Source organism: Artibeus jamaicensis, unplaced genomic scaffold (genome assembly GCF_021234435.1).
Source record: "Artibeus jamaicensis isolate MK-2021 breed Jamaican fruit bat unplaced genomic scaffold, CSHL_Jam_final contig_519, whole genome shotgun sequence".
Lineage (NCBI taxonomy): Eukaryota > Metazoa > Chordata > Mammalia > Chiroptera > Phyllostomidae > Artibeus > Artibeus jamaicensis.
The window spans coordinates 55,399,198-55,421,789 of record NW_026521871.1 but is presented as its reverse complement, the minus strand read 5'-3'; the positions used below and the strand labels follow the sequence as shown (position 1 = coordinate 55,421,789).

Here is a 22,592-nt window from a genome sequence, read left to right as displayed (position 1 = left end):
GGGCCTGGTGGGTCCTTTGGGTGCCAGTGGAGCCGCTGAGCACAGCAAGGATTCTGTTGGCACCGTGAATCCAATTCAATTTGAGTGGTTTATCCCAGGCAGATGAGTTGGGGCTGCTGGTCCTGAAGAGGCCGTGCTTTTCTGCGGGGAGACACCCAGACGCCTGTAAGGGATGAGCTCTCCAGGGAGATTCAAAACACCCAGCTCATACTTTGGTTTCTCTTCAGATCGTATAAATCTTTCGCCTTTTACAAAACACCCAGCTCACGGACCCGAGCGACCATCCTAGTGCTGGGGTCAAGCAGCCCCATGGCGGGAGGAGGGTGCCCGGGGCAGGACCGGGGTGGAGGACAGTCACAGGGTCCCACATGTGGAGACCAGCTGGGGAGGAGGGCGGGGCCGGGACCGGGTCTGTGTTTAGGTGTGTGGTTGGTCTGTGCAGTCCCTGAGCTCCAGCTCCACCAGCTCCTCTCCCTGCCTCGGTCGCCTCATCTGTGAAATGGGACAAGGACTAGGGCTTGTGAGGATTTGACACAATAGACGGCCAGCATGGAGCTCGCTGGAGCCCCACTGGCCCTGGCAGCTCTTCCTGTGCCACTCGGCACTCTCTCAAGTTGGGCAGAGAGGGGTGGCCCCCTTGGCGGGAGTCCAGGCGCAGCACCTGCCCCCCCTGAGCACAGCACACTGACTTCCAAGTTCATGGCTCTTCAGACCCAGCCTTGCACAGCGTTTGCCGGCGGGCAGGGCAGGGGTGCTGTTTGCACAGTGAGTTTGCAGGGTAAACACCGTGCGTGGATGCAGGGAAGGCAAACGTGGGCCCCAGTGGCTGCTGGTGTTCCGCGTCAGGAGAGGGAGCCGGAGCTGGGGAGTTGAGGATCGTCTCTCTCTCTCTCTCTCTCTCTCTCTTGCCCACAGCGAAATGAGGGGATTGAGGTGCAGATAGGAGGCAGGGCCTGCTCAGTAGCTCTCAGCTGTCTACACCCAGTGACGGGTGTAGATGTCACTGACCTGGCAGCTCTGGGAGGAGAGCCCGTGTGGTGACCGTCCTGCATTCTGGGGGAGCTTTCCTAAGATGGGAGCTTTCCTATGAGACAGTGGGACAGTGGGTCCCCTCTGGGTCCATTGTCTCAGTGCACACGTCCCTAGCGTGGGCAAGGCCTCAGTGTCTCAACCCCGTTTGTTCATTTATTTATGCTTCCGACGTGTTCTACAGAAGATTTAAGGGCCCTTACAAGGACACATAAAATTCAAGAAGAGACTACAAATTGGGAAAAGGAGAAAAAGAAAGGAAAAACTAGAGGAAGGACCTAGAAGGAGCTAGAAGATATCAGCCGAGGACGCTCCCTCTGGCCACTCCCCTCAGGCCGCTCCCCCAGGCCCCGGTGCCCAGAGCCTGTTCCCGCCTGACACTCAGGCTTCAGGGTCAGAGGTGACTGTTGGGTCAGGCCAGGCCCTGCAGCCATGCTGTTGGGTCCGCAAGAGGATTTAGGGCCATGCCCCCCCCTCCACCCCCCGAGCACCTGGGGCCAGGAAAGTTCCACTGCTTCAGACATTTCAGATGGCGCAGCTGCGTTCTGAGGTACAGATGGAGACAGAGCCCCGCCCCCCAGGCCTGGGGCTGCTGGCCATCTAGCCCCAGTGGACGGTCCAGTGGGGCTCTGGTGCTTTCTCTGTGAGCCTCGGTGGGAGGCACGAGCAATATGTGGACGTGGCTTCCTGGGCACCAGGCGTGAATACGGTGTGGCCGGCGTGTGCGCGCATCGCGCAGGGTCGGGAGGAACTGCAGAGCTTGCTAGGCACCTGGAGGACCCCAGTCAGTTTCTGCCAGCTCCGGCCTGGGGGTCAGGCACCTTAGATGAGCCCAAGGGAACATTTGGCACTGTGAAATGACCAGGGGTCCTCCCCTGCCCGGCCCCCAGGACTGCCACTCCTGAGAGGTGGGAGACAGGGGCCTGGAGGACAAGAAATGACCAGACCCCAGGTCTCCCTCCTCAGGCTGTTGTGTGTGTGGTGGGGGAAGGTGCCAAGTGCTGGGTTCTGAGGTCAGGGTCCATGTCCAAGGCCACGCCGGGCCAGGGCAGCTCACAGTGGTAGGCTAGGTACGTCGGGGAGGTGGAGGAGCAGATGGGCACAGGGGCCTGGGGCCGACAACTTGGGTCCGAGAAGCCTCGGGCTCTTCCGCTCACTGCCTGCAGTATCCGGCCAGTTTCTCCACTGGCCAGGGCCTTGGTGTCCTCACCTGGGCGACGGGGACAGGAAGCACACCTGCCTCTCAGGATAGTTCTGATGACAGTAGGTTGCGGGAGGAGCCCTGTCCGGCCACGTGGAGGGCCCGTCATTACTGTCCCTCTTCGGTGAAGAAGCTAAGGAGTCCTGGGAGAAGGAGGATGGGGCCGGGGGGCGGGGAGGCGGCGGGGGAGAGCTGAGCCGGGGCAGGCGGCGAGGGGGCCCAGAGCGGCAAAAACAATCTGTTTCCCGTAAACATGAGCGCCCACACCAGCCGGCCGCCACCCGGCAACTTCTGCGAGTTGGGAGAGTGTGGGTATGTTTACTCACACTCCCCCGTGCCAGCTGGTATGCTGGGCACAGCTTCCCTCCCAGCTGCCTCGACAGCCGGCGGCTCCCAGCTCCGGGAAGGGGGAGCAGGCAGGGGCCCCCAGAGCTTGCCTGCAGTTCGATTCCCCTCAGGCTCAACTCTTCCACTCCTGACGCTGTCCTGGGCCAGAGCGAGAGGACGGGGCCCCAAGACTCTCTGAGGCCCGTGTCCACGTGGCCAGGCTGCGACACAGCTGCCTGGCTCTCAGAGATCACCAGAGTAGACAAAGGTCAGAACTGTCTAGGGACCGATGCCTGGAGTTTAGGCAACAGTATGCCCCTGGGGGGCCCAGCGTCCCCCCATCACCCAGCTTCCAGCTCAGTGTGTGCTTCCTACTGGGGTATGGACAGCACCCCCAGAACCAACGGGTGCGCATCCCAGGGGCCCTGGTGCCCACGTGGCAGCCACAGCAGGTGCACACACCTTGCCCACGAGGTCAGGGCAGACCCTTGTCTGGGAAGGAGTCTCTGTGACACACTACCAGCTGCCACCAGGCCTGGGTCAAACATCTGGAACTCAAGAAGAGGGGAGAACTGGGAGGAAGAGGTTCGGGGAGAAGGTCTTCAGCAGGTACTACATGGCCTGAGCTGTAGCTTTAAGTTATGACCTCAGAGTTGGGTCATGGGTGGCACATGTGGCCCGAAGCACTGGCTGAGAGTGTGCACAGAGCTGACGTGGGCAGTCACAGTGCTGGAGTGTGCCCCCTCCCGGTCCCCATGGGCTGGGCCAGTTGGCATTGTCACCTCTGTGGTAGGGAGACCCCCTGCTGTCAGATTCCTTTCTCACCTCCTACCTGTCCTCAGAGTATCCCCTTGACCTCCAAGGGAGCCAGAACCTGGGGGAGGTAGCGTCCCAGCTGTGGGCTTCACATAGGCACACAGCCATGAGGATGCTCTTATTCAGTGGCCGCAGTCTCTGGTCCAGGGACTGTGCAGGCGGACCATGGGTGACTCCCTTCCCAGCATCCCTGACAGCTGGGCTTGCATACTTCCTGTAGCAGGGAGCTCACCCTCTGTACAGACAAAGATCCCAGGATTTGGGAGCCCAACATGTGAGAAAGTTCCTCCGGTTTCCCCTGAGCTGGACTGCACCCCACTCCTCACAGGCACCATCAGGAACCTTAGAGAAGGGCTCTGTTGCACTTGGAGCTGGCGGAGGCCGGGCAGGTCTGGGGCCAATCTCACCGGAAGTACGTGGGCCTTGGGGCCAGAGGCCTCATTTGGAGTTAGGCCTGGAGGAAGGGGCGGCATGGCATCGAAGTTTGTTTAGAAGCTCACTTCTGCTGCAGGGGGGCAGAGGCAGGCCGCACCCAGGATGGCACTCTGTCTGTCACGGGTCCTGCATGGCAGAGGCGGTGTCTGGGGGGGCGAACGGCAGGGAGGGAGTTGGCACGGATTGGCCCTAACGCAACTGGGTGGATTTGGTTTATTGTTTTGTGTTGGGTTTTGTGTCTTTTGAAAAACAAGAGATTGAGCCTTTTTATGACATGGATTTTACAGCGTAACGAGCCAGCGTAATTTCCCATTCTCGGCAGCAAGCACACTTTTTACACTAATTGCATAATTAGACATAATGTACTAATTGCGGTAATGGATGACAGGCAACTAAACTTTAACTTTAAAAACAGGGAGGCGTTGCTGGGGGGGGCGGCGGGGGCTTCGCACCCCTGGAGTTTTCGGAGGGGATCTGCAGGCCACAGCTCCTAGCAGCTACTTCTCGGGGAGCTGAGGGGCCCCAGAGCCACCAGGGCCTCCTTGCCTGTGACCTAGGCCACACCTCCTCCTCCCCGGGGGCCCCCACCACCACCTTGGAATCTACCTGGCCCCTCAGCCTCCCTTCTGCGGCATGAGCGCGGTGCTCCCCCACTGAGCAGGGCACTGGCTCTGCCTCCTCCTGGCCTTGCACCTGCCGGTCCCTCTGCCCAGTCCCTCTGCCCTGTCCCTCGTCCGCTGCCCACCCCCACGTGTGACGGCCTCCCGCTCAGCCTGTCAGGCTCTGCTCAGATGGTCTGTCGCCCGCAAAGCCATCTCAGGCTTTTTTTAAAAGATTTTATTTATTGATTTTTAGAGAATGAGGAAGGGAGGGAGAAAGAGATAGAGGGAAACATCAATGTGTGAGACACATTGAGCAGTTGCCTCTCTCACGCCCCCAACTGAAGACCTGGCCCACAACCCAGGCATGTGCCCTGATGGGAATTGAAGCAGCAACCCTTTGGTTCACAGGCCTGCGGTCAGTTCACTGAGCCACACCGTCCCAGTCTTTTCCTTGACATACCCTCCTCCATATCCTAGGAGGCCACCCCCACAGCCCAGTGTCCTGCATACCTCTCCCTGCTCCCCCCTCTGCTCTTAGCCGTCCAAATGGACATCTGTCCCCTCTGGATGGTGAGCCACAGGAAGGCAGGGACAAGGCCTGGCCCATCCCGGCCGCCCCAGGCTCCAGAGGGCTGCAACAAGAGCCTGCGGCATGAATGTGGAGTGGCCCTGAGGGAGTGTGAGGACACAGGGGTGGGGTGGGGAGGAGGTGGGACCACTAATGGGACACTGACCCAGGAAGCCCGCATCTCACCTGGTCCTGGAAGCCAGGCCAGGAGCCCCCCTGCCTGTCCCCTCGCTGCCTTTGTGTCCTCCCTTGTGGTCCTGGCAGGGCCACATTGTCGTGGCCTGGGTAGGCCCTGTGACCACTCTAAACAAAGTTTATTCCAGCAAACGCCTACTCGATAAGGTTAGTTCTTAACAACATGACAACTAGCATCACAATACACAAGCCCTGCTTGTGACATGACCCCATATGTAGGTGACTAACCACAGGGCCAACCCACCCCTGGATGGTGGCAGCATGGCACGGCCATGTGGGGACCTACCCCCTGCCTGTGCACTGGCTGTGTCCCCAGTGGGCTCCAGGGCCCCTTGCCCTTGCCCTATGCTTTAAGTCCCATACCAGGAATATCAGAGAGGGCCACAACCCCTGTACCTGGGAGCTCTCAGCCATACAGAGACCAGGGTTTGGTGTGTCCCCAGAGCAGGTGGGTTGGGGTTCTGTGCACCTGCAGGGGGACAGCCCCTCAGTCCAATCTGGAGCTGGGCTGTGGGGCTCACGGCTGGTGGGGTGAGGGGAGAGCCCAGGAGGTACAGCCTGTCCTGGGCCCGTCCTGCGTGTCCTCAGTGGAAGGGCCCCCGGCGCCCAACTGCTCCATCTCACCTGTGGTCTTTGAGCGCAGTGACAGCTATGTTGATACCCTCCGTTTTCCCCACGAAGGCTCGAGATGGGAGCAGCAGTTTGGCAGGGCTGGGGGCAGGGCTGAGCTTTGCCCTGACTGGCTGGGGTCCCTGAACTGGTCACTACCAGTCCCCTATCACCCCACCTCCCTCCTGTCAGGGTCCCCAAGCCACTGAGAGCCCCCTATCTTCCACCCAAGGTCCCCTGATCCCTGGCACAAGTGTGCCATTCCAGCAACCGACCTTGTCTCCAGCCCCAGACCCTGCAGCAGGCAGTGCTTGTCCAGCTGCGGGAGGCCCTGCCCACCGTCTCCAGGCCCCTTGCTGCTGGCTTTCTAGACCTGTGGGCAGGAGGGCTGGGCTGTTGGACCCCCAGGGGCTGTTTTTTTTTTCAAGACCAGGGACCAGGCAGCAAAACATGGCTGGAGGTCCTTGGAGAACAGGAAATCCGCCAGGAGTCAGACCGTGGGACTCTGCTGCCCCCCACCCCACCTGTGCCCCGCCTGGTACCTGGGGCAGGGGGAAGGGTCCGGGAAGCTGGAGCGCCCAGCTGGAAGCCGAACCTGCAGCTGTGCCTGGGCCTTTGAAGAGACAGCCAGCAGCGGGGCCCAGCCTGCGTCAAATCTTTCTCGTTCCATTTTCTCTCTGATTTAATTTTCCAGAGATTAGGGCCCGTTCACCTTCGCTGCAGAGGAGCCTCACAGGCGTGCCTGGTTTTCACTCGCAGGGCTGGGTGGTTAGTTGCTCAGGCTGGTTCTGCCGGTCCTGCCCCCACCTGCTCCTTTCCAGCGTGGCCCTCCCGCCTCCCCTGGGCACTGGGCCTCCAGTGTCACCCTGAGTCTGCCCGGCCCCCTTTCGGGCCCCCAAACCGCCACTTATCCCGCATGCCCAGGTTGCCAGAGGCCTCACCTCCAAGCCCGGGGGTAAGTGCTGGGTCAGGAGTGTGACCCAAAGCAGGGGCCATGGACCAGCAGACCAGGTGAAACCTGGGCTCTGCTGCAGGACTCAGCCTCTCAGATGCTCAGCGTCCCGGCGGCTAAATGGGCGTGATCTGAAGGGTCCCTCCGCAGGGGTGGCCAGGTCAGTGTGTGAAGCTGAGTGTGTAAAGCACCTGCCCGGGGTGGCCAGAGTGGACGCCCGGGGATGGAGCGGTCGGATGGCCTCCGTGGCCCCTTTTCCCCTCTCCCCCCTCCCCCTCCTTTCCCTCTGCCCCCACCTTCCTCCTCTGCCTGGGCGGGTGGGGTGCTGGCTTGGGTCCAGGCGCCACTGCTGCTGGCTTTTGGGGACTTTGCAAAAAGCCCCTTCAGTGTGACTGGGACACACAAGGTCGTGGTGGCTGTCCCGGTGTTCCAGGCGCCGCCCCCCACCCCCCAGTCAGGGCTGCTGGAGGCTGTGAGGACCAGGCTGGCTCCACCTGCCCCCATGAGCGTCCAGGCTTCCTCTCCAAGGTCACCGTTCGTCCCAGTGCCCTCCAGGCTTGCCCTGCCTGTATGTGAAGCCACCCAGGGAGGCGGGAGGCTGGGCAGAGGTTCTGGAGCCCCTGAGGGGGCCTTGGCCCCCACAGGCCCTGGAAATCCCTAGGCAGAAAGGCTGGCCAAACACACTGCTTAACACGGCTACTAGAGCTGAAGAGGGCGAGGTTGGGGTCGGCATTGAGGGGGGCGGTAAGTAAGGAAATGAGGGGAGAGACAGAGGGACAGGTGTCAGTAACTGGTGCAGGGCGGCCCAAGGGGCGGAGGAGGAGGACGCCCTGGCCATTGGTGGCCATATTGACAGGGGTGGGGGGTGGGGAGGGGAGCAGGGACTTCCCGGGAAGGAGAAGGCACAAACTGCCTCCTGAATCGTCCCTCCCAGCCTCAGCCCTGCTGTCCCCGTCCTCGGCTCTGGTGCTGCTGTGTCTTCTGCCTTCCTACCTGTCCACCTGGCTCCAGCCAGTCTGTGTCTCCTCACCTGCTGCCCTGGCCCCTACTGTTCATCGTCACTTCTGTGGGGTGAACCCCCTTTTCGTTTCTCCCCAACACGGCTGGTGTGAGCTGCAACAACCTGTGGACCCCCCGCCCCGTCTCTGTCCTCGGTCTGGCTGCCCAGCAGAGGTGGGGGCGGTGCAGGCTGTGCAGCTGTGGGAGGTAGATGTTGGGTGTCTCCGGTCAGCTCTCGGGACGAGGATGCCAGCCGGCGTGCGGTCCTGCTGCAGTTGCCGAGGCCCTGCCCCAGGTGTGCCCGGCCCATCTCTTCCTTCTTAGCGGCTTAGGGACCAGGGCTTGCATCTGGGGCCCAAGGAGAGCCCAGCCCTGGGAGTGCTCTGGAGCTGCTCTGGGCTCTCCCTGGCTTCCTGCTGGGCCTGAGGGTGGAAAGTGCTGCGTCAGCAAGAATGGAGAGATGGCCTGACTCCCAGGGTGAGACCATCTGCTGGACTGTCTCTTGGATCTCCCTGAGACACAGGGCTCAGCTCAGGGCCCACCCCGGGAGGCAGAGGCAACTGGAACAGGTCCAGGGGGTATGTTAAGGAGAGGGTGAGGCACCTGCAATAGAAGGAGGGGGGCTGTTGTGCTGGAGGGGCCCATCTGGGACGGGGGGACAGACTTGGCTGGCAGCTGGACCACCCCTGCAGTTGTAGAATCTGACCCTCATCTCCCCAGAAGCCCCTGGCTCATCTCCCCACCCTCGCTCCAAGGAGGGTTTAAATAGGCCGGTGAAGGTGAAGGGAAGAGGGGCAGGCTGAGCAGAGGAGCAGCCATGGGACTGAGCAGGGGCTGGGGATCCAGGGGCCTGGAGGCGCATGCCAGGCACATGGGCCAGTAGCAGGTGTCATGGTGGGTCTTCAGGTAGAAGTGGGACAGGAGGAAAGCACAGCAGATGCAGCGCAGTCTCCAGGAGCAGCAGAGCTGCAGGTGAAGTGGAGGAGTCAGATCTGGGCCTCGCTGGCCCCAGAGCTCTGCTCTTGAACGTGGAATGGAGCGTCTGCATTTGCCGAGGGTCTGCTGAACTCAGGCCCAGGGCTTGGGAAGAGGTGGAGGGGAGGTGGCTGTGGCTGTGCCCTCCCAGCAGTGTCCCTGTGTCTGGGTTCCCCTGTGGTCACCTCCAGGACCCAGGCTGAGGTGACAGGGAGACAAGGGCAGGATGGCTCAGGAGGGACTGCCCAGGGTGACCAGGGAGGTGGGGTGCGGCTGGAGGTGGCAGATCCCAGGAGACCAAGGCTGTCTGCTCAGGAGCGGACACCAGTGGCTCCGGATCCTGGGTACAGATTGAGCAGGGACAGAGTGGAAACAGGAAGGGGACTGTGATGCCTCCTGCAGAATTCTGGTGACGGTCACCATCACAGCAGTGACAATAGTGTTGGCTCTGGGCAGTCCTCACTGGCCTGTGGGGTGGGCGCTGCTTTCCTCTCGTTTAGTAGAGGTTCAGAGATGAGGTGACTCTTGGCAGGTTCCCTGCTTTCAAGCCCTTATGCCACCTGTTAGGGCCCTAGGGACAACTCTGCCATCTGGAGACCTACTCCCTGGGTGGCCCCCACGCCCTAGCCCAGTCACCATGCCAAGCTACAAGGGACCCCCTGGACCTGGCCGAGTGGGCCCCCTGTGCCCCTTGAGGAGAGCCGTCAGCAGACCATGTAACCCAGCCTCAGATCTGGGACTGCCGCTGCTGGGACAGCCTCTGATAGGGGCACCTGGGAATGACCTTGACGGGGCATCAGGTATGGGAACTTCATCCCACGCCCCAGCAGCCGGGCAGCTGCGCCCCCTGCCGGTACAAGCGGGCGGGAAAGCATGTGATTTTAAAGCCCTGAAGCCTGGGCAGGAACGGGTCAGCAAGGATGGGGGACCTGGCTTTGCCACTCACAGGCGTGTGTCCTTGATCTGTCCTCGCCTGTCTCTGAACAGTGGGCACTAGGCTGCAGGCTCACAACCCTCCTCGACCTCTGTCTCCCTCTGGGGGCCTCAGGCACAGCCTGGCCTGGTGTCCACGTGGGGCCTCCATCACGCCTGGCCGTGCGTCCAAGCCTCAGGACTCACCCTCTAATCGCCGCTGTTCTGTGGGAAAGAGCAACCCCACCACAAATTATTTTGTTCTAAGAGAAGGACAAAAAGAAAAGGGAAGCCAGGAGGGATGGGGGCGGGAGGAGGAGATTGCCGAGCCAGCTTTGTGCGGAGCTTTAACCCTTGGACTGCCAGGCGCTGGGCGGGCAGGGGCTGTGGAGGTGGCCTGTCCCCCACTCCCTCCCCCGAGGTCTTATCTCCCTCGTCTCTGTCACTCTGCCGACCTTATCGCTCCTGCACGTCTGTCCTCATCAGCTGCCTCTCCCACCTCCTTATCTCCTCATCACCTCTGCGCTCTGGCTCTCCACACCCCTCCCCTTCTGCATAGCCTGGTGGCAGGGGCTCAGTCATGGCGGCACAGACCTACTGGGGTCACCTGGGTGGACACATGGACCCCGTCCAGCTCAGACACATGCAGGGGTGTTCAGTGCACGCGCACACTCCCCCAAGACTCCAGTTATGAACAAAAACGCCCACAGAGCTGCTCCTACGCCTCACACACGAGCTCCCGGGCTTTGTTTGTCTAGAGCTCTGAACCCCACCGCACCCCCAACACGCAGGCACGGACACAGACAGGCGTGTTGAGCCATAACACACACGCTCAGACGCAGACTGTCAGACTTACACCCTCACTGGAGCGTGTGCGCAGGCCCCCCCAGGGCAGAGGGAGGGGCAGACTCATTCCCCTGTGTACCTCTTCTTCCCTGTTCCCTGCACCCATATTCTGTGCCCTGAGTGACAGCAGATCCCCTGGGAGACCCGGAGCTCCCACTAAAGTTTCTGCAAATGCCCTGGGGCAGCACCAGCAATAAGGGGGTGTGGATGCCTGAGCCCACGTGGAGGTGTAGGTGGCTGTGTGTGTAATACATGCGGGCATGTGTAGGTGTGTGTACATGTGTGAGCACGTGAGCATCTTTGTGTTGCTGTGTGGTGTGCATGTGTGTTCATTGGCTCCACTCCTGCCACGCCCTGCCTCCTACCCAGGCCACCCTCCCCTCTGCTGCTCCCAGCCCCCCTGAACTAGTCAGGGGGTTGCTGCTTATGGTCCCTGGAGGAGGAACCCCAAGTTCCAGAGAAAGCAGCGACAACCCCATCATACCACCCGCAGTCACTGCCAGCTGTGGAGCCGACAACTGGGTCCTTCCTCCAAGTCCGTGAGAGCACTGGGCCCCACTCCCAGACCTCGGCGCTCTGTCTCAGTGACCAAAGCCGGGGGCGGGGGGGACTGGACTGCGCTATGCACAGAGGACATGTGGGGGCCGTGGCATGGCGCTGTGTGACCAGCTGGCCTTACCCCGGCTCTGCTTCCTTCCAGATCTATAAGGACAACCGGAATCTGTTTGAGGTGCAAGAGAATGAGCCTCAGAAGTTGGTGGAGAAGGTGGCCGGGGACATCGAGAGCCTGCTGGACAGGAAGGTGCAGGCCCTGAAGGTGGGTGCAAGTGTGAGGAGTGAGGGAGGACCTGGTGGAGTGGCCCCACACCGGGAAGGTGATGTGGTAACCTGCTGAGGGCACTCAGCCCTCCCGGCCCTCAGGACTCGGGCCAGCCTGTCACTGGCTGGACCATGGCGGCCAGCTCGGAGCAGCTGGGCGGTTTTACCTGGAGTAGGCCACGAGAGGGGTGGCCTGGGGTCTTGGGGGCCCCGAGTGGGTACGACTGTGGGGCCCAGGCAGGGCCCAGCCCTCCCCCCATTGGGCCTGGGGTCCTCTCATCCCTCTGTCTGTGAGCATGCCCTGGGTGAGCACCTGGCCAGGACAGCAACCTGTCAGTGGCTGGGAGGGCGGGCTGCTGGCTCTGCTGGGGAGGGAGTGGGAGGGGCCCTGAAAGCCCCAGAGAAAGCTGTGGCCTTGTGATGCCAGGGGTCGGAGCCTCTGCTCCGCCCCGCCCCTGACTTTGAATGTTCCTCCGCCTCCCTCTGGGCCTCCGTCTCCCACTCTGTACACAGAGAGGTTGCATCGGTCAGTTCCAAAGCAGGGCGGTTGTGAGAGGTGAGAGAGCCCACTGGGCTGCCCCATGCGGCTGCGCAGAACTGGGCCTCCCCTGCCGCCCTGCCCACCCCTCCCGCCCCAGGGACAGCCTCGGGGCAGGGCTTCCACAGCCACAGAGAGCTTCGGGCAGGCTCTGCAGTCAGTGTGGGGCGGCGGAGGCGGCAAAGTGGCCCCCAAATCGGAGGCACAACTGCAGCTGCCCCGCCTGTGTCAGAGAGACAAGTCCAGTGAAAGGAGTGAGGTCCCGATGCCCAGGACTGCGGGCACAGACTTGGAACTCTACACTCGTGAAAGAAGCCAGTCACAAAGGACCGCCTGCTGTGTGGCTGAGTTTCTGTGAAGTGCCCAGGGCTGGAAGGGGGGCACAGGAGCGGCTGCTAGTGGGAGCCGGGTTTCTTTCTGAGGTGATGAAAATACTCTAAAGTAGAGTGTGGTCAATGGTCGCACAACTGTGAATATGCTAAAAACCACTCATATGCTTCATGTGGGTGAATGTATGGTTATATGAATTATATCTCAATAAAGCTATTTTTAAAAAACGGATGAGCAGGCCCACTTGAGCCATGCCCGCCTCAGGCCAGGGTCATGGCAGGGTCAAGTCAGGGCAGCCACCCTGCCTAACCCCTACCACATCCAGGCCCCTCTGCCCCAGGAACCGGGTCCCACTGTCCATCCAGGGTCCCCTGCCAGCCCCGGTGTGACCTGGGATCATGGAATAGGGGGAGGCTGGCACCCTGGGGCTGGAGCCTCCTCACCCACTATGGACCCAGAGGACCCAGCCCAACCTCTAGGATCTCCTGGTCCCAGGTCAGAGACAATTGGGGAAATGAACTGTCACGGGAAGGAGGCAAAGCCCAGCTTTCCGCCAGGACCGCGGACCCGGTGGGGCCCACAGTATCCACCCAGATCCTGAGAAACATCTCGCCACCCAGCCAGCACATCATGTCCCACCTCCTTGTCCGTCCTGGACTAGGAGGCACCTGGACACTCCCCCCTCCTTTCTCTTCTTCTCTGTCTCTCCCTCTGCTCCTCACCCCAGACCCCCATTTGCCCACTAACCCCTTGCTTTGCTGGCCTCCTGCCCAGCTCACAAAGTGCAGGCCGCCAGTCCTGAACTTGTGTCAAAACCAGTCGATTTGGAAAGGAACGCCCGTCGGGCCTGCAGGCCTGCTACCCACCCTGGATTTGGGGCCAGTCACCTGGGCAGGAGCGCGGGGCTGGGTGGCGGCGGTGAGAGCTGTCCGACCAGTGCGCCCTCTCTGAATGTGGCAGAGCTGCAGTCCCTCCCCAGCCCCTGTCCCCAGTCCTAGAGGGACAGCCCACCCTGACAGCGTGAGGGGTTGGAGCCCAAGGTCTGGGGTTCTGCTTCCGACCCTGTTCCTGCCCCGCCTGCCGGACCCTGGCCGAGAAGCAGGGCAGGGTCAGCCTCCTTTCCACTACCTCTGCAGCCCAGCCTGGGGCCTGGTCCCCAGCTGGCACCATGCACAAATTATTCCCAATTCAAGAATGTTGAGAAAAGACAAACCCTTCACAGAGGGGACACCGAGACTTGGAGGTGCCATGCCTCGGGCCAGGATGTGGCAGAGCCAGGGTTAGAGTCCAGGCCCCTGGGACCCTAAGCCATGCCCCTGACTCCCCAGGTTATTGCTGAGGTGAATGCTGAGCCCAGGGCCCTACCTTCCCAGCTCCTTCCTGGCCAGGGAAACCCCGCTGCAGGGCCCGGCTCCACCCCAGTCCACAGAGGAAGGGGATGACTATCCTCTTCCCTCCTTGGTCTTAATTGTTGAGGATGAGCCTTGGTTGTTTTACGTTTTAAATGGGCTATTAATTGAGGTCCAGCCCTTTTCTCCTTTCCCACATTTGTTAGCAGCCTGAGCGCCTTTGGAGGGTGGGACCCTAGGGGTCTGGCCCCCTCCGCTCCATTGTTCCTCTCTTCCTGGACCCCAGCCAGTAATCCAGTTTACATCCTCTTGCCCTGGTCTGGAATCTGCATTTGGATCTCGCAAGGAGGGAACTGAGCAACGCAGGACAGGAGATCGCTGTTTCACCTAATCAGGGACAGTCAGATGTTTGCCACAAGCTTCTCCAAGCTGCCAGGGGTGGTTGGCGGGCCAGGAGTCCAGCAGCAGCAGGCCAGGGCCGAGGCCTTGCGGCTCGGGTCACCAGCAGCACTGGCTCTGGCACTTCAGCTACAGAGACATGGAGGGAAGTCTCCAGGGATGGCTGCCACCGGGAGGAGGGTTTTGATCCATGGACACATGCTTTTGAGTCCCAGGCAGGGAGTTAGGTGCCTGCTTCTTATAGCAGACTGGAGGCAGAGTTGGACCCAAACCAGGACTCTCCTGTCCTCCCAGCTGAGCCCTTGACACCCAGCCCCTCTCCCAGAAAGGTTATCACTTTGTGGTTGTAGTCCCCCGTCCGTTCCCTGATGGCCTGCTGTGTGCAGGTGGGAGTGGGGGTGCCCCCGTGGAGCTCTCATTCCAGCCCCATCCCTGCCTTAGTTTCTCCCCCTCTACAAAAGGGTCATGAGACTGTCCTGCCCCATGTCCCTATTGTCACAGCTCCAGGAGCCATCATTCCTAAAGGCCACAGTGAGAACAGCATCCCTGGGGTCATGCCACCTTCAGCTCCATCCCTGGCACCTCTGCCGTGTAGATCGGATTGTAGGAGAGACCAGGGAGGAGGCATGGCCTTTGGTAAGGTGAGGAGTGTCCTCAGTTTGGGGCATTCCAGCCTCCTCTTGAGAGCAAGGACAAGGGCAAGGGCACTGTGGCTCAGTGGGCTTAGTTCATGGGGAATGGGAAGCCCAGGGGCAGAGCAGGGCCAGGTGCTGGGCGCTGGGCCCCGCACATTCCCCCTGACACCCTGCTCCTTTGTGCTTCCACCAGTGGCCACGTGGCACTTGCTGTCCACAGGGAGATGGGCTTCTGGTCTCCTCTGCTGGGGGCTTGGTCTGCAATGACCTAGTGACCTTGGGCAAGTCCCTGCCCTGCAGTTTCTTCCTTGGGCCGTGGAGACAAAACACTGAGTGCCCCTCGCCAGGGAGACCCCCATGGATGGGCTGGGGCTGCCACCGTGGCCCTGGTGCTGGGGACTCCAGTGGCCAGTGTGCTCACCCTCTGTGACCTCTCTGGGGAGCGAGCATCATTTAAAGAGTAAAATTAAAAACCCTTCTGCACACGGCCGCCCTGCTTTTGCCGCTAATGGCCACTTAACCCAATTAAACTGATGCATTGTTGGCAGTGTGACCACGTCTGTTCAGGAACTGGGCCCTGGGCTGGGTGCGCAGAGGATCGGGAGGGATGATCCGGGGCGGGGGCTGTGGGGCCTTTGGCGGCCCTGGTTGGAGGGAGAACAGGCTGCCCGCCTGCCACTCACTCACCACCGCCCGTCTCGGGCGTCACCTGACACAGGTGTCTCACTGGGTCCTGCCGACATTCCGAGCAGGTAATCCCGTGTTGTGCGGGGTCTGCCCTGTGCCCTGCGGGATGCTGGCAGTGTCCCACCAGGTGCCGTCACTGCGCCATCCCCCCAGTTTTAACAACCAACCCTGGTGGAGAGCCACTGGTCTAATGGGACGGAGACAGGCAGCCATGGCGGATGGAAGCAGCAAGGAGTTGGGGGAAAAGGTCAGCACTGAGGCAGCTGGAGGCCAGTTCAGAAAGGGGCCCACTGGTGCATTCATTGGTGGGGTTGGATGAACAGATTGGGGAGGGGAGGGGGAGAGGAAAGGCCTGTGGTGTCTCCTACTGCAGGCTTAGCCCGGCCCAGGAGCCTCTTCAACGTTGGCAGAATGGAGGCCGAGGCCGTGGCTCTGGGTTCTCGCTCTAAAAGCGCGAGAACGGTCATGGTGGACAGACAGGCAGGGGCTTCCGCAGCACTGGCTGCCTCCCCCACCCTCCACTGGGCAATTAAAACCTGGCTGGCCGTGGCTCCTGCCTCCCCGACATTACGAGCATGAAGAGATCTTGACCCTTCCACTTTCCCGCTCTTGAAAGGAGGCGCAGACACGTGGAGCTGATGAGGCACTTGTGTGGGCGCTGAGGCCCCGCGCAGCCTCCCCCGCCCCCGATTGCTGTGTTGGCTGACTACTCTCCCCTCACCCAAACAGTGCTGCTGCCACTTCCTGGCAAGGTGCCACCACCACCCAGAGCTGCCAACTGCGGCCCCTGGGGTGAGGGGCAGGTTTGAATTCATGAATGGGCATCTGTCAAGTGCTATGGTGTGGGAGCCCTGGGACCCCCCCCTGCGGGGAGAGGCCACCAAGTGAACAGGGAAGGGACCTGTGGGCAGCGAGTGCACAGGGGAGACCAGGCGGCACGTGCCCGGAGAAACCGCCCCCAAACAGGGTTAGAGGGAGCTCCTGGGAGGAGGTGGCCTGCGTGTGCACTGGAAGGAAGGGAAACTGCTGGCCGCTCCCTGTACACCCAGGGTCCCGGGAATCAGCACGAGCCTCAGGCAGATGTGCTGCTCTCAGCAACAGGGCACATGAGTATGGGGACAGCCCCCCCCAGGTGGTGAGAGCCCAGAGTCCCCTTGAATGTCTCCAGGCTGAGTGATCAGGGCAGGGAGACAGCCTCCCTGGGAAGGAAGAGGGAGACGGTGTGGGGGTGGGGGAGGGGGAGGGAGGGGAACATGGTGGGTGGGCCGAAGGGTCCTCAGGAGAAACACATCATTCTCTCCTCTTCTCCCACCTGCCCACCTGCCTGAACTAGCGGTGTCAGATGAGGGCCTGGCTCTGCCTGTCGGGCTCAGAGAAGGCTGAGCCGTGGGTTCGGGGCTGGGCTCCTCGGGTGTCTCTCCCGACTCCTCCTCCAAGGCACAGGGGGTTTAGGGGAGCTGTGATGGCCGAGGGAAGGGTCTAGGGGCCTGGGATGCAGTGTCACTGAGGCCTGCAGAGCCTGGAGGGTCAGTCTTACACCCACCCACCCCACTGCTGAGTTCTCCCCCGTCTGAACATCAGAAGGAAGGGGCTGAATGCAACCACGTGTCAGGCCAGGAAGCTCAGCATCCTGCTTGCCGTGACCAGCGTCACCCACCTCCTGTAGGGACACCTTGGCCCAGGTGCCCCAGGTCCAGGTCTTGCTCCAAGAGGGGGTGTCTAAGCCTCTCCTGCCCGATGATTCTGCTCATGATGCCAGGCGTGCCCCCTGGGAGCACCTAGTGCCGGCCAGTCTCCAGGAGACCCCTCTGCATCCCAGCCTGGCCCTCTCCATTCCCCTGGAGGCAACATTCCCACCTCACACACAAGGACACAGAGGCTCCCAGGCGACGCCAGCCCCAGCCCCTGCCTGGATGAGACGGGGTCACAATTCCCCCTGCTTGCCCGGCTCCAGAGCCTGGGTGCCTGCCCCTCCCAGAACTCCCAGGGGTCAGGAGGCAGCAGAGCGTGCTGGCTGGGGCGAAGAAGCCAGGGTGGTGGTCTGCCAGGAGAGGGCAGAGCACAGGCAAGGACTTAGGGGCAGGACCTCAATTGGGGAACGCTAGGGATAGCTGGAGAGGGTGACTGGGTTGAAGAGGCTACAAATGCAAGCTGGGAGCTGATGCCCTCCGTTCCCTATTTAATACCCCTGCTCCATGCCTACTGTAGGTGGGGGAATCTAGGGCATGGGGGTGGAGTCAGCCAGCTGGAGAAACTGAACGCTGGGCCCTAAGGAGACACACTGGACCCCACTCCCCAGAGAAACCCACACCAAGGGAGGCTCCCCTGCTGCTTTTGTCTGCACCCCCTCCCCAGCACAGCCAGCAGGGGGGCGGGGGCGGGGCCACGGGCAGACGCTAGGAGGCAGAGTAAAAGGGCCTTCAGGTGCCATAGGGACAAACCAGTCTAATTTAGGATCAGAGAAGTGAGACATTTAATTGAATTTTAATAGCATCTGGCCCTTTGTTCTGAAATCCTCGTGCATGAGGGCTGGGGGAGGGTGGGGTGTACATCAGGCAGGGCAAGCCAGTGGCCAGGCTAGTCCCTGTCCTCTAGGACTCCAGACTTCGAGGAGACAGACAACAAGCTCCAGGGCTCACTGTGCTGAACAGGTGACATGGGAGGGGCAAATCTAAGAAGACAGCCTGGAGGAGGTGGTGTTTAAGCTAGCCTTGGGAAGTGGGCGGCATTTCCAAAGATGGAGAAGGGGAAGAAGGAGGGCACCAAACCTGGGCCTAGAGCCAGAGTGAGCAGAAGCGACTGGAGTGTCGTGGGCTGCGCAGGGACCCCTCGCAGGTGCAGCCCGTGCGCCACCATTTCCACCTGATAAGCAAGGGGGTGGGGAGGAGACAAAGGCCTGAGTTCTGAGTTACGGATGGTAGCCACCCACCCGTCTGTGATCCTGGCTCCTCTGTAGTGCGGGAAGCCCCAGGAAGCAGCCAGTCACCTCTCCCCCCATTTTCTATGGCTTAAAATGCATAGCGAACAACACCCCCACTGTAGCCTGGGCACTTGGGGGAGAAGTGAGCCCTCAGGGATGCCAGTGGGAGGGCACTGTGCCAAAGCCCCAGCCTCCGGGTGTGGAGAACACAGCCTCATAGGTCCCTCAGTGGTCTTCTCCAGCCCCACGCCTGAAGGCTGGCTGGCCCTAGCACCAGGGTAACCCCCAGCAGGGGCCCCGGAGGTGTTCCTGGAGGCGGCCAGTCGACCCTGGCTCATGGATAGCAGCTGCCTCAGGTCCCCTTTCCTTCCTTCGGACCCTGTCTCCTGAGCGTGAGCACCTGGTGTGTGTGAGCCCTGCACTGGGTTACCAGGTACAGGGACAGCGGGAATACATCTGTGCCACCCCCTCCCCGGGAGTGCAGTCTGTTCAAGGTGACAGTGATGTGGCTCACGCCGTTCAGTGTGGAGCCGGGGTGGGAAGCCCACGGATGTTGACCAGGCGTGGGGCGGGGGGTGGTGGAGAGTTTTCCCGCAGAGGAGAGTGAGGGACAGGACCCGTGGCAGAGGGCGCAGCGAAGTAGAGGCCAGGGGTACAGAGTGCGTGCGTCTGCTTGCGTGCCTGGCGTCACGTGGGGAGGAAGGGACTCGCCTCTAGCCGGGCTCTGTGGCGCACGTGTGCAGGAGTGTCATGAGGTGGAGCTTGGGGCAGAGGCATGCGTGGGCCACCCCCAGTGCAGACAGCTGTCCTCGGCGTCTAGATGAGACCTCACCTAGTGACCTCAGTCCTCCCAGTTCCAACCTTGCGCTGCCCCCAAAAGAACCTCTGGCTGTCCCTGAGTCCCCTTCAGAAAGACACAGCGTGGCACGTGGTGCCTGTGACCAGGCTCGGAGTAAGAAGGTGGCCAACAGTTGGGGTTCTTACTCACTGCTCGGCGGCAGCCCCCAGTCTGCACTGGGCAAACCTCACCTTCTCTGGGCCTCGGTTTCCCTGCCTGTACAGCAGCAGCAACAAGCATAGCTCACAGATCTGTCATCAGAGTTCGTGCCCCGACCTTGGAGCCACAGGTTCAGGAGGGGGTGCTCCTGGGGGACCACGTGGGATGGGCCGCTGGGACAGGGTGGCCCTGTGCCTCTAGGGCCCCACCCAGCACGTGGGCCAAGCCCGGGCTGTGGGACCTCACGCCAGCCCAAGCCTCTCTGGACACCTTGCCATGAGCCCGTCCCCGGCTCCCACCCCTGCGGGCCAAGCTGTCAAGGCTGCTGGATGCCTCCCGCCTCTTGGCGCAAGCACCAGGGCCATCGTTTAGGAGGCTGGTCACGGCCGTCGGGCCCTTTGTTCTGGCCTTCCTGTGTTTGCCCACTCTGCGCCTGGGCAAATGGGAATTGCAGCGTGTTTGCTGTGTCAACACCAGCTGGGACCCAGTTACTGAGATAGCTGAGGGTGCAAGGCCCCCTCCGGCAGGCGCCCGGGGTCCAGCGCCTCCCTGGGCAGTTGGAGTGAGTAGGCAAGTGGGCAGCTCCCAACCCGGGACCCACCCCTTCATCCTCAGGACTGCCAGGCCCGGGGCTCGCCGGTGTCTGGGACCAGCAAGGGCAGCCCCAGGCTGGGGCGGGACTCAGGAGGGACCAGCACAGCCCCCACTTGGCACCACCCCAGGAGCTGCCTGGCAGGAGCGGCCTTCAAGCATTTTGAAGGCTAAGTTTGGGGCTCCACCACCCCCTGTACAAACCCTTCCGAGTCCCCAGTCCCACTCCTGCCCTCTCCTCCTCGGGGTGCTCAGTCGTCGGGTCCAGCAGTCCAAGGAGAGGCCTGAGCAGTCAGGCAGATGGACAGGTGGGCGGACAGGCAGGGAGACAGACGGGGTCAGGGCCGTGGGTCAGAACTCCGGGGGAGGTCTCTGGGTGTCTTCTGGAGTCCCAGAGAGGGAGAGCGGCCTGCCCAGAGCCCAGAGAGGACCCAGGTCCCTGCCCTTAGCCAAGGCACTTCTACCACTTTGGGGGGAGCAGGGCCCTTGGCTGCATGGCAGAGCCCAGCCCCTAAATCCTATTTACTTCTGGAAGGAGACCCTCACCCACCTCATTGGTAGCTTTTCCAGAAATGAACCTGTAAGGGCGACTCACCCGCAAAACAGAGGCCTCGGGGCGTGGACCAGGCAAGTGGCTGCCGAGGCAGAAGGCCAGGCGTGGTTTCCAGGCTGGCACTGCCGTGTCAGCTGCCTGGCGACTTCCTCTTGCTGAGTCTCTGCTTCTCTGCCTGTAAAGTAAGGTGATAAGCGTTCACTCAGCAGGACTGGCAAGAGGATTGTCAGAGCCAATATGTGGCCCGCTCATAGACAGGCACGTGCCATGTGGTCATCACCATTGCTAGAATGGGGCTCGGGCTTTGAGGACAGTCCCTGTCACTTGACCTCACTTTGGGATTTCATGGGGGAGTGTCCCAGCACCCTGAAGTGCTTAGGCTAGAGGGAAGTGGTGTGTCTCCCAGAGGGTAGGGAAGAGCATCCTGAGAAGGGTACGGCTCAGAGGGGCCCTAGAGATGGGGGTGGAGCATCAGGCAGAGTCCAGTGAGGCTGCGGAGCAGGTGGAAGGGAACAGGACTGGACCCTCCAAGTTCTGGATCAGGGTGTGGAGTTAGACTCCAGCCCAGGGGAAGGGGGTGGTCAGAGTGGGGGCCAAGGTGGTTGTCAAGAGGGGTGGAGGCCCACAACCAGGCGAGGGCAGGGGGCTAAGGGAGGGAGAGCCTGGACAGCTCCTGGTGCCGAGCAAGAGGTTGGGTGAAGGTGGCACATGTGTGGACGGGGTGTTGGACAGCAGCAGGCTGCAGAGTGAGAAGGCTGAACCTTCAGGAATCCAGGGGGATTGTCAGCAAGTGGGCAGCGCTGCCTGCCTTCCTTGGCAGGCAGGAACCCCGGGGAGCTTGGAGTGTGGCGGCAGGAGCACGCGAAGTCACAGGTGAGGGAGGTGTGGCCTTCTACCTGGACCCACTCACATCTCCGTGTCCGGGTGCAGACGACCATTGGTTGCGCCTTCCTGCCTAGAGCTCCGAAGGGCTTGAAGCTCTCGTGAGCGTGCATCTTAGACCCTTGACTCCAGTCACTGGGGGCCTCAGGGCCCACTGGGGACTGGCCTTCAGACCTCTGGGCTTTGGGGGCCAAGAGCACCTTCCTGTGCACCTGTGGTGCCACAGGCCAAAGAGTCAAAGAATGAGGCAGCAGGAAATGGGAGGCAGGACCCAGGGCTAATGTGCCCCGACACCCTGTCTGGTGGGAGGGGCCTGTCCCCAGGTCTGGCAGATAGTAACGGCTGCTAAAACCGAGAAAATGGACCTATCTGTGCTCAGCCAGTGGACAGTGGTGACAGCCAAGCTAATGCCATGGCCACCACCCCGCTGTCCTTGGTGTCCTGTGTTCATGTACAGGGTCTGCCACAAGCGCAAGCCCGACCCCAAGACACAGCTTGAGGGGGGAGGTGCGGGTGGGGAGGAGCACATGAGAGTGTGGGGGCTCTTCCCTCTCCTGGGCACATGTGTGCATGTACCCACGGGGGTGTCCAGACGTGAGCACATGTGTCCCCGTGAACACGCACAGGGCTGCTCCTTCCCTGAGGTTTCCGCTCCCCGAGGCCCAGGCAGAAACACCAGGCTCCGCAGTCCCTCAGTGACGACACTGGCCTCTCCCCATCGCCCATGTGCCTGCCTAGACCTCCTTTCATCAAATATTCTCCTGCTAATCTCATCTCCCTGTGTGACTGCCATGTAATTAGTTCATTTTGCAAAATACCGCATCTGTCATATTTTCTCCTGGTTTTCTCCTTTTCCCAGGAAAAGGTAGGAGGGGATGGAGTGGAGGAAGGTTTCCAGGTGTGAGGCCACCTCATGGGTCAGCTGTGGCCCCACCCCCTTCACACAGGGCCTCCCCCGTTGCACCGACACATGCGCATCCCAGACCCAGGGTCTCCTGAGCAGGTGGGGGGCAGTGGGCAGGGCCTGAGGGGGTCAGGAGGGAGAGATGGTGCCTACCGACTGGGCCCTGTCCCACGAGCCCCTCTGCACCTCGGGGTGCCCTGGGACTACTCAGGCCCAAGCTGGGCTCAGACTGGTGGGCTACTAAGTGGCATTGCTCCTGGTGGGCCTGTGATAGTAAGCAGGCTGGGGGTGAGGGGGCAGGACGTCGGATGGCATCTGCTCAGCGCGGGTGGCCACACACGATGGGTCAAGCCTGCAGCCAGGCGTGCAGTGAATGCTTGATGGGAAGCCCAGGAACCTTCGTTGTCTTGTATCTGCCCACTTCTACTCATCGGACAGGTTCCACAGTGGGGGCTGCCCTGAGCAACCACCCCTCCCACCCCCTCACCCCAAACAGAGTCTGGTGGGCACGGTAGACTGTGG

General features: G+C 61.5%; 1 protein-coding gene and 1 long non-coding RNA gene across 9 annotated transcripts in view; one reads left to right on the top strand and one right to left on the bottom strand.

The window, feature by feature from the left end:
• Positions 1-22,592, top strand: part of CACNA2D2 (calcium voltage-gated channel auxiliary subunit alpha2delta 2) — a 119,938-nt gene that overhangs the window by 47,590 nt on the left and 49,756 nt on the right. For all 8 annotated transcript variants that reach the window (XM_053669522.1, XM_037128601.2, XM_037128600.2 and 5 more), the window contains exon 3: positions 11,167-11,283. In XM_053669522.1, coding sequence (XP_053525497.1) covers positions 11,167-11,283 — 117 coding nt within the window. The remainder of the gene's footprint in view (positions 1-11,166; positions 11,284-22,592) is intronic.
• On the bottom strand, positions 7,050-20,384 carry LOC128628049 (uncharacterized). The gene is made up of 3 exons (XR_008392379.1): positions 20,327-20,384; positions 9,655-9,845; positions 7,050-8,155 (listed from the first exon to the last, which is right to left on the bottom strand). It is a non-coding gene; the product is annotated as an uncharacterized LOC128628049 (long non-coding RNA).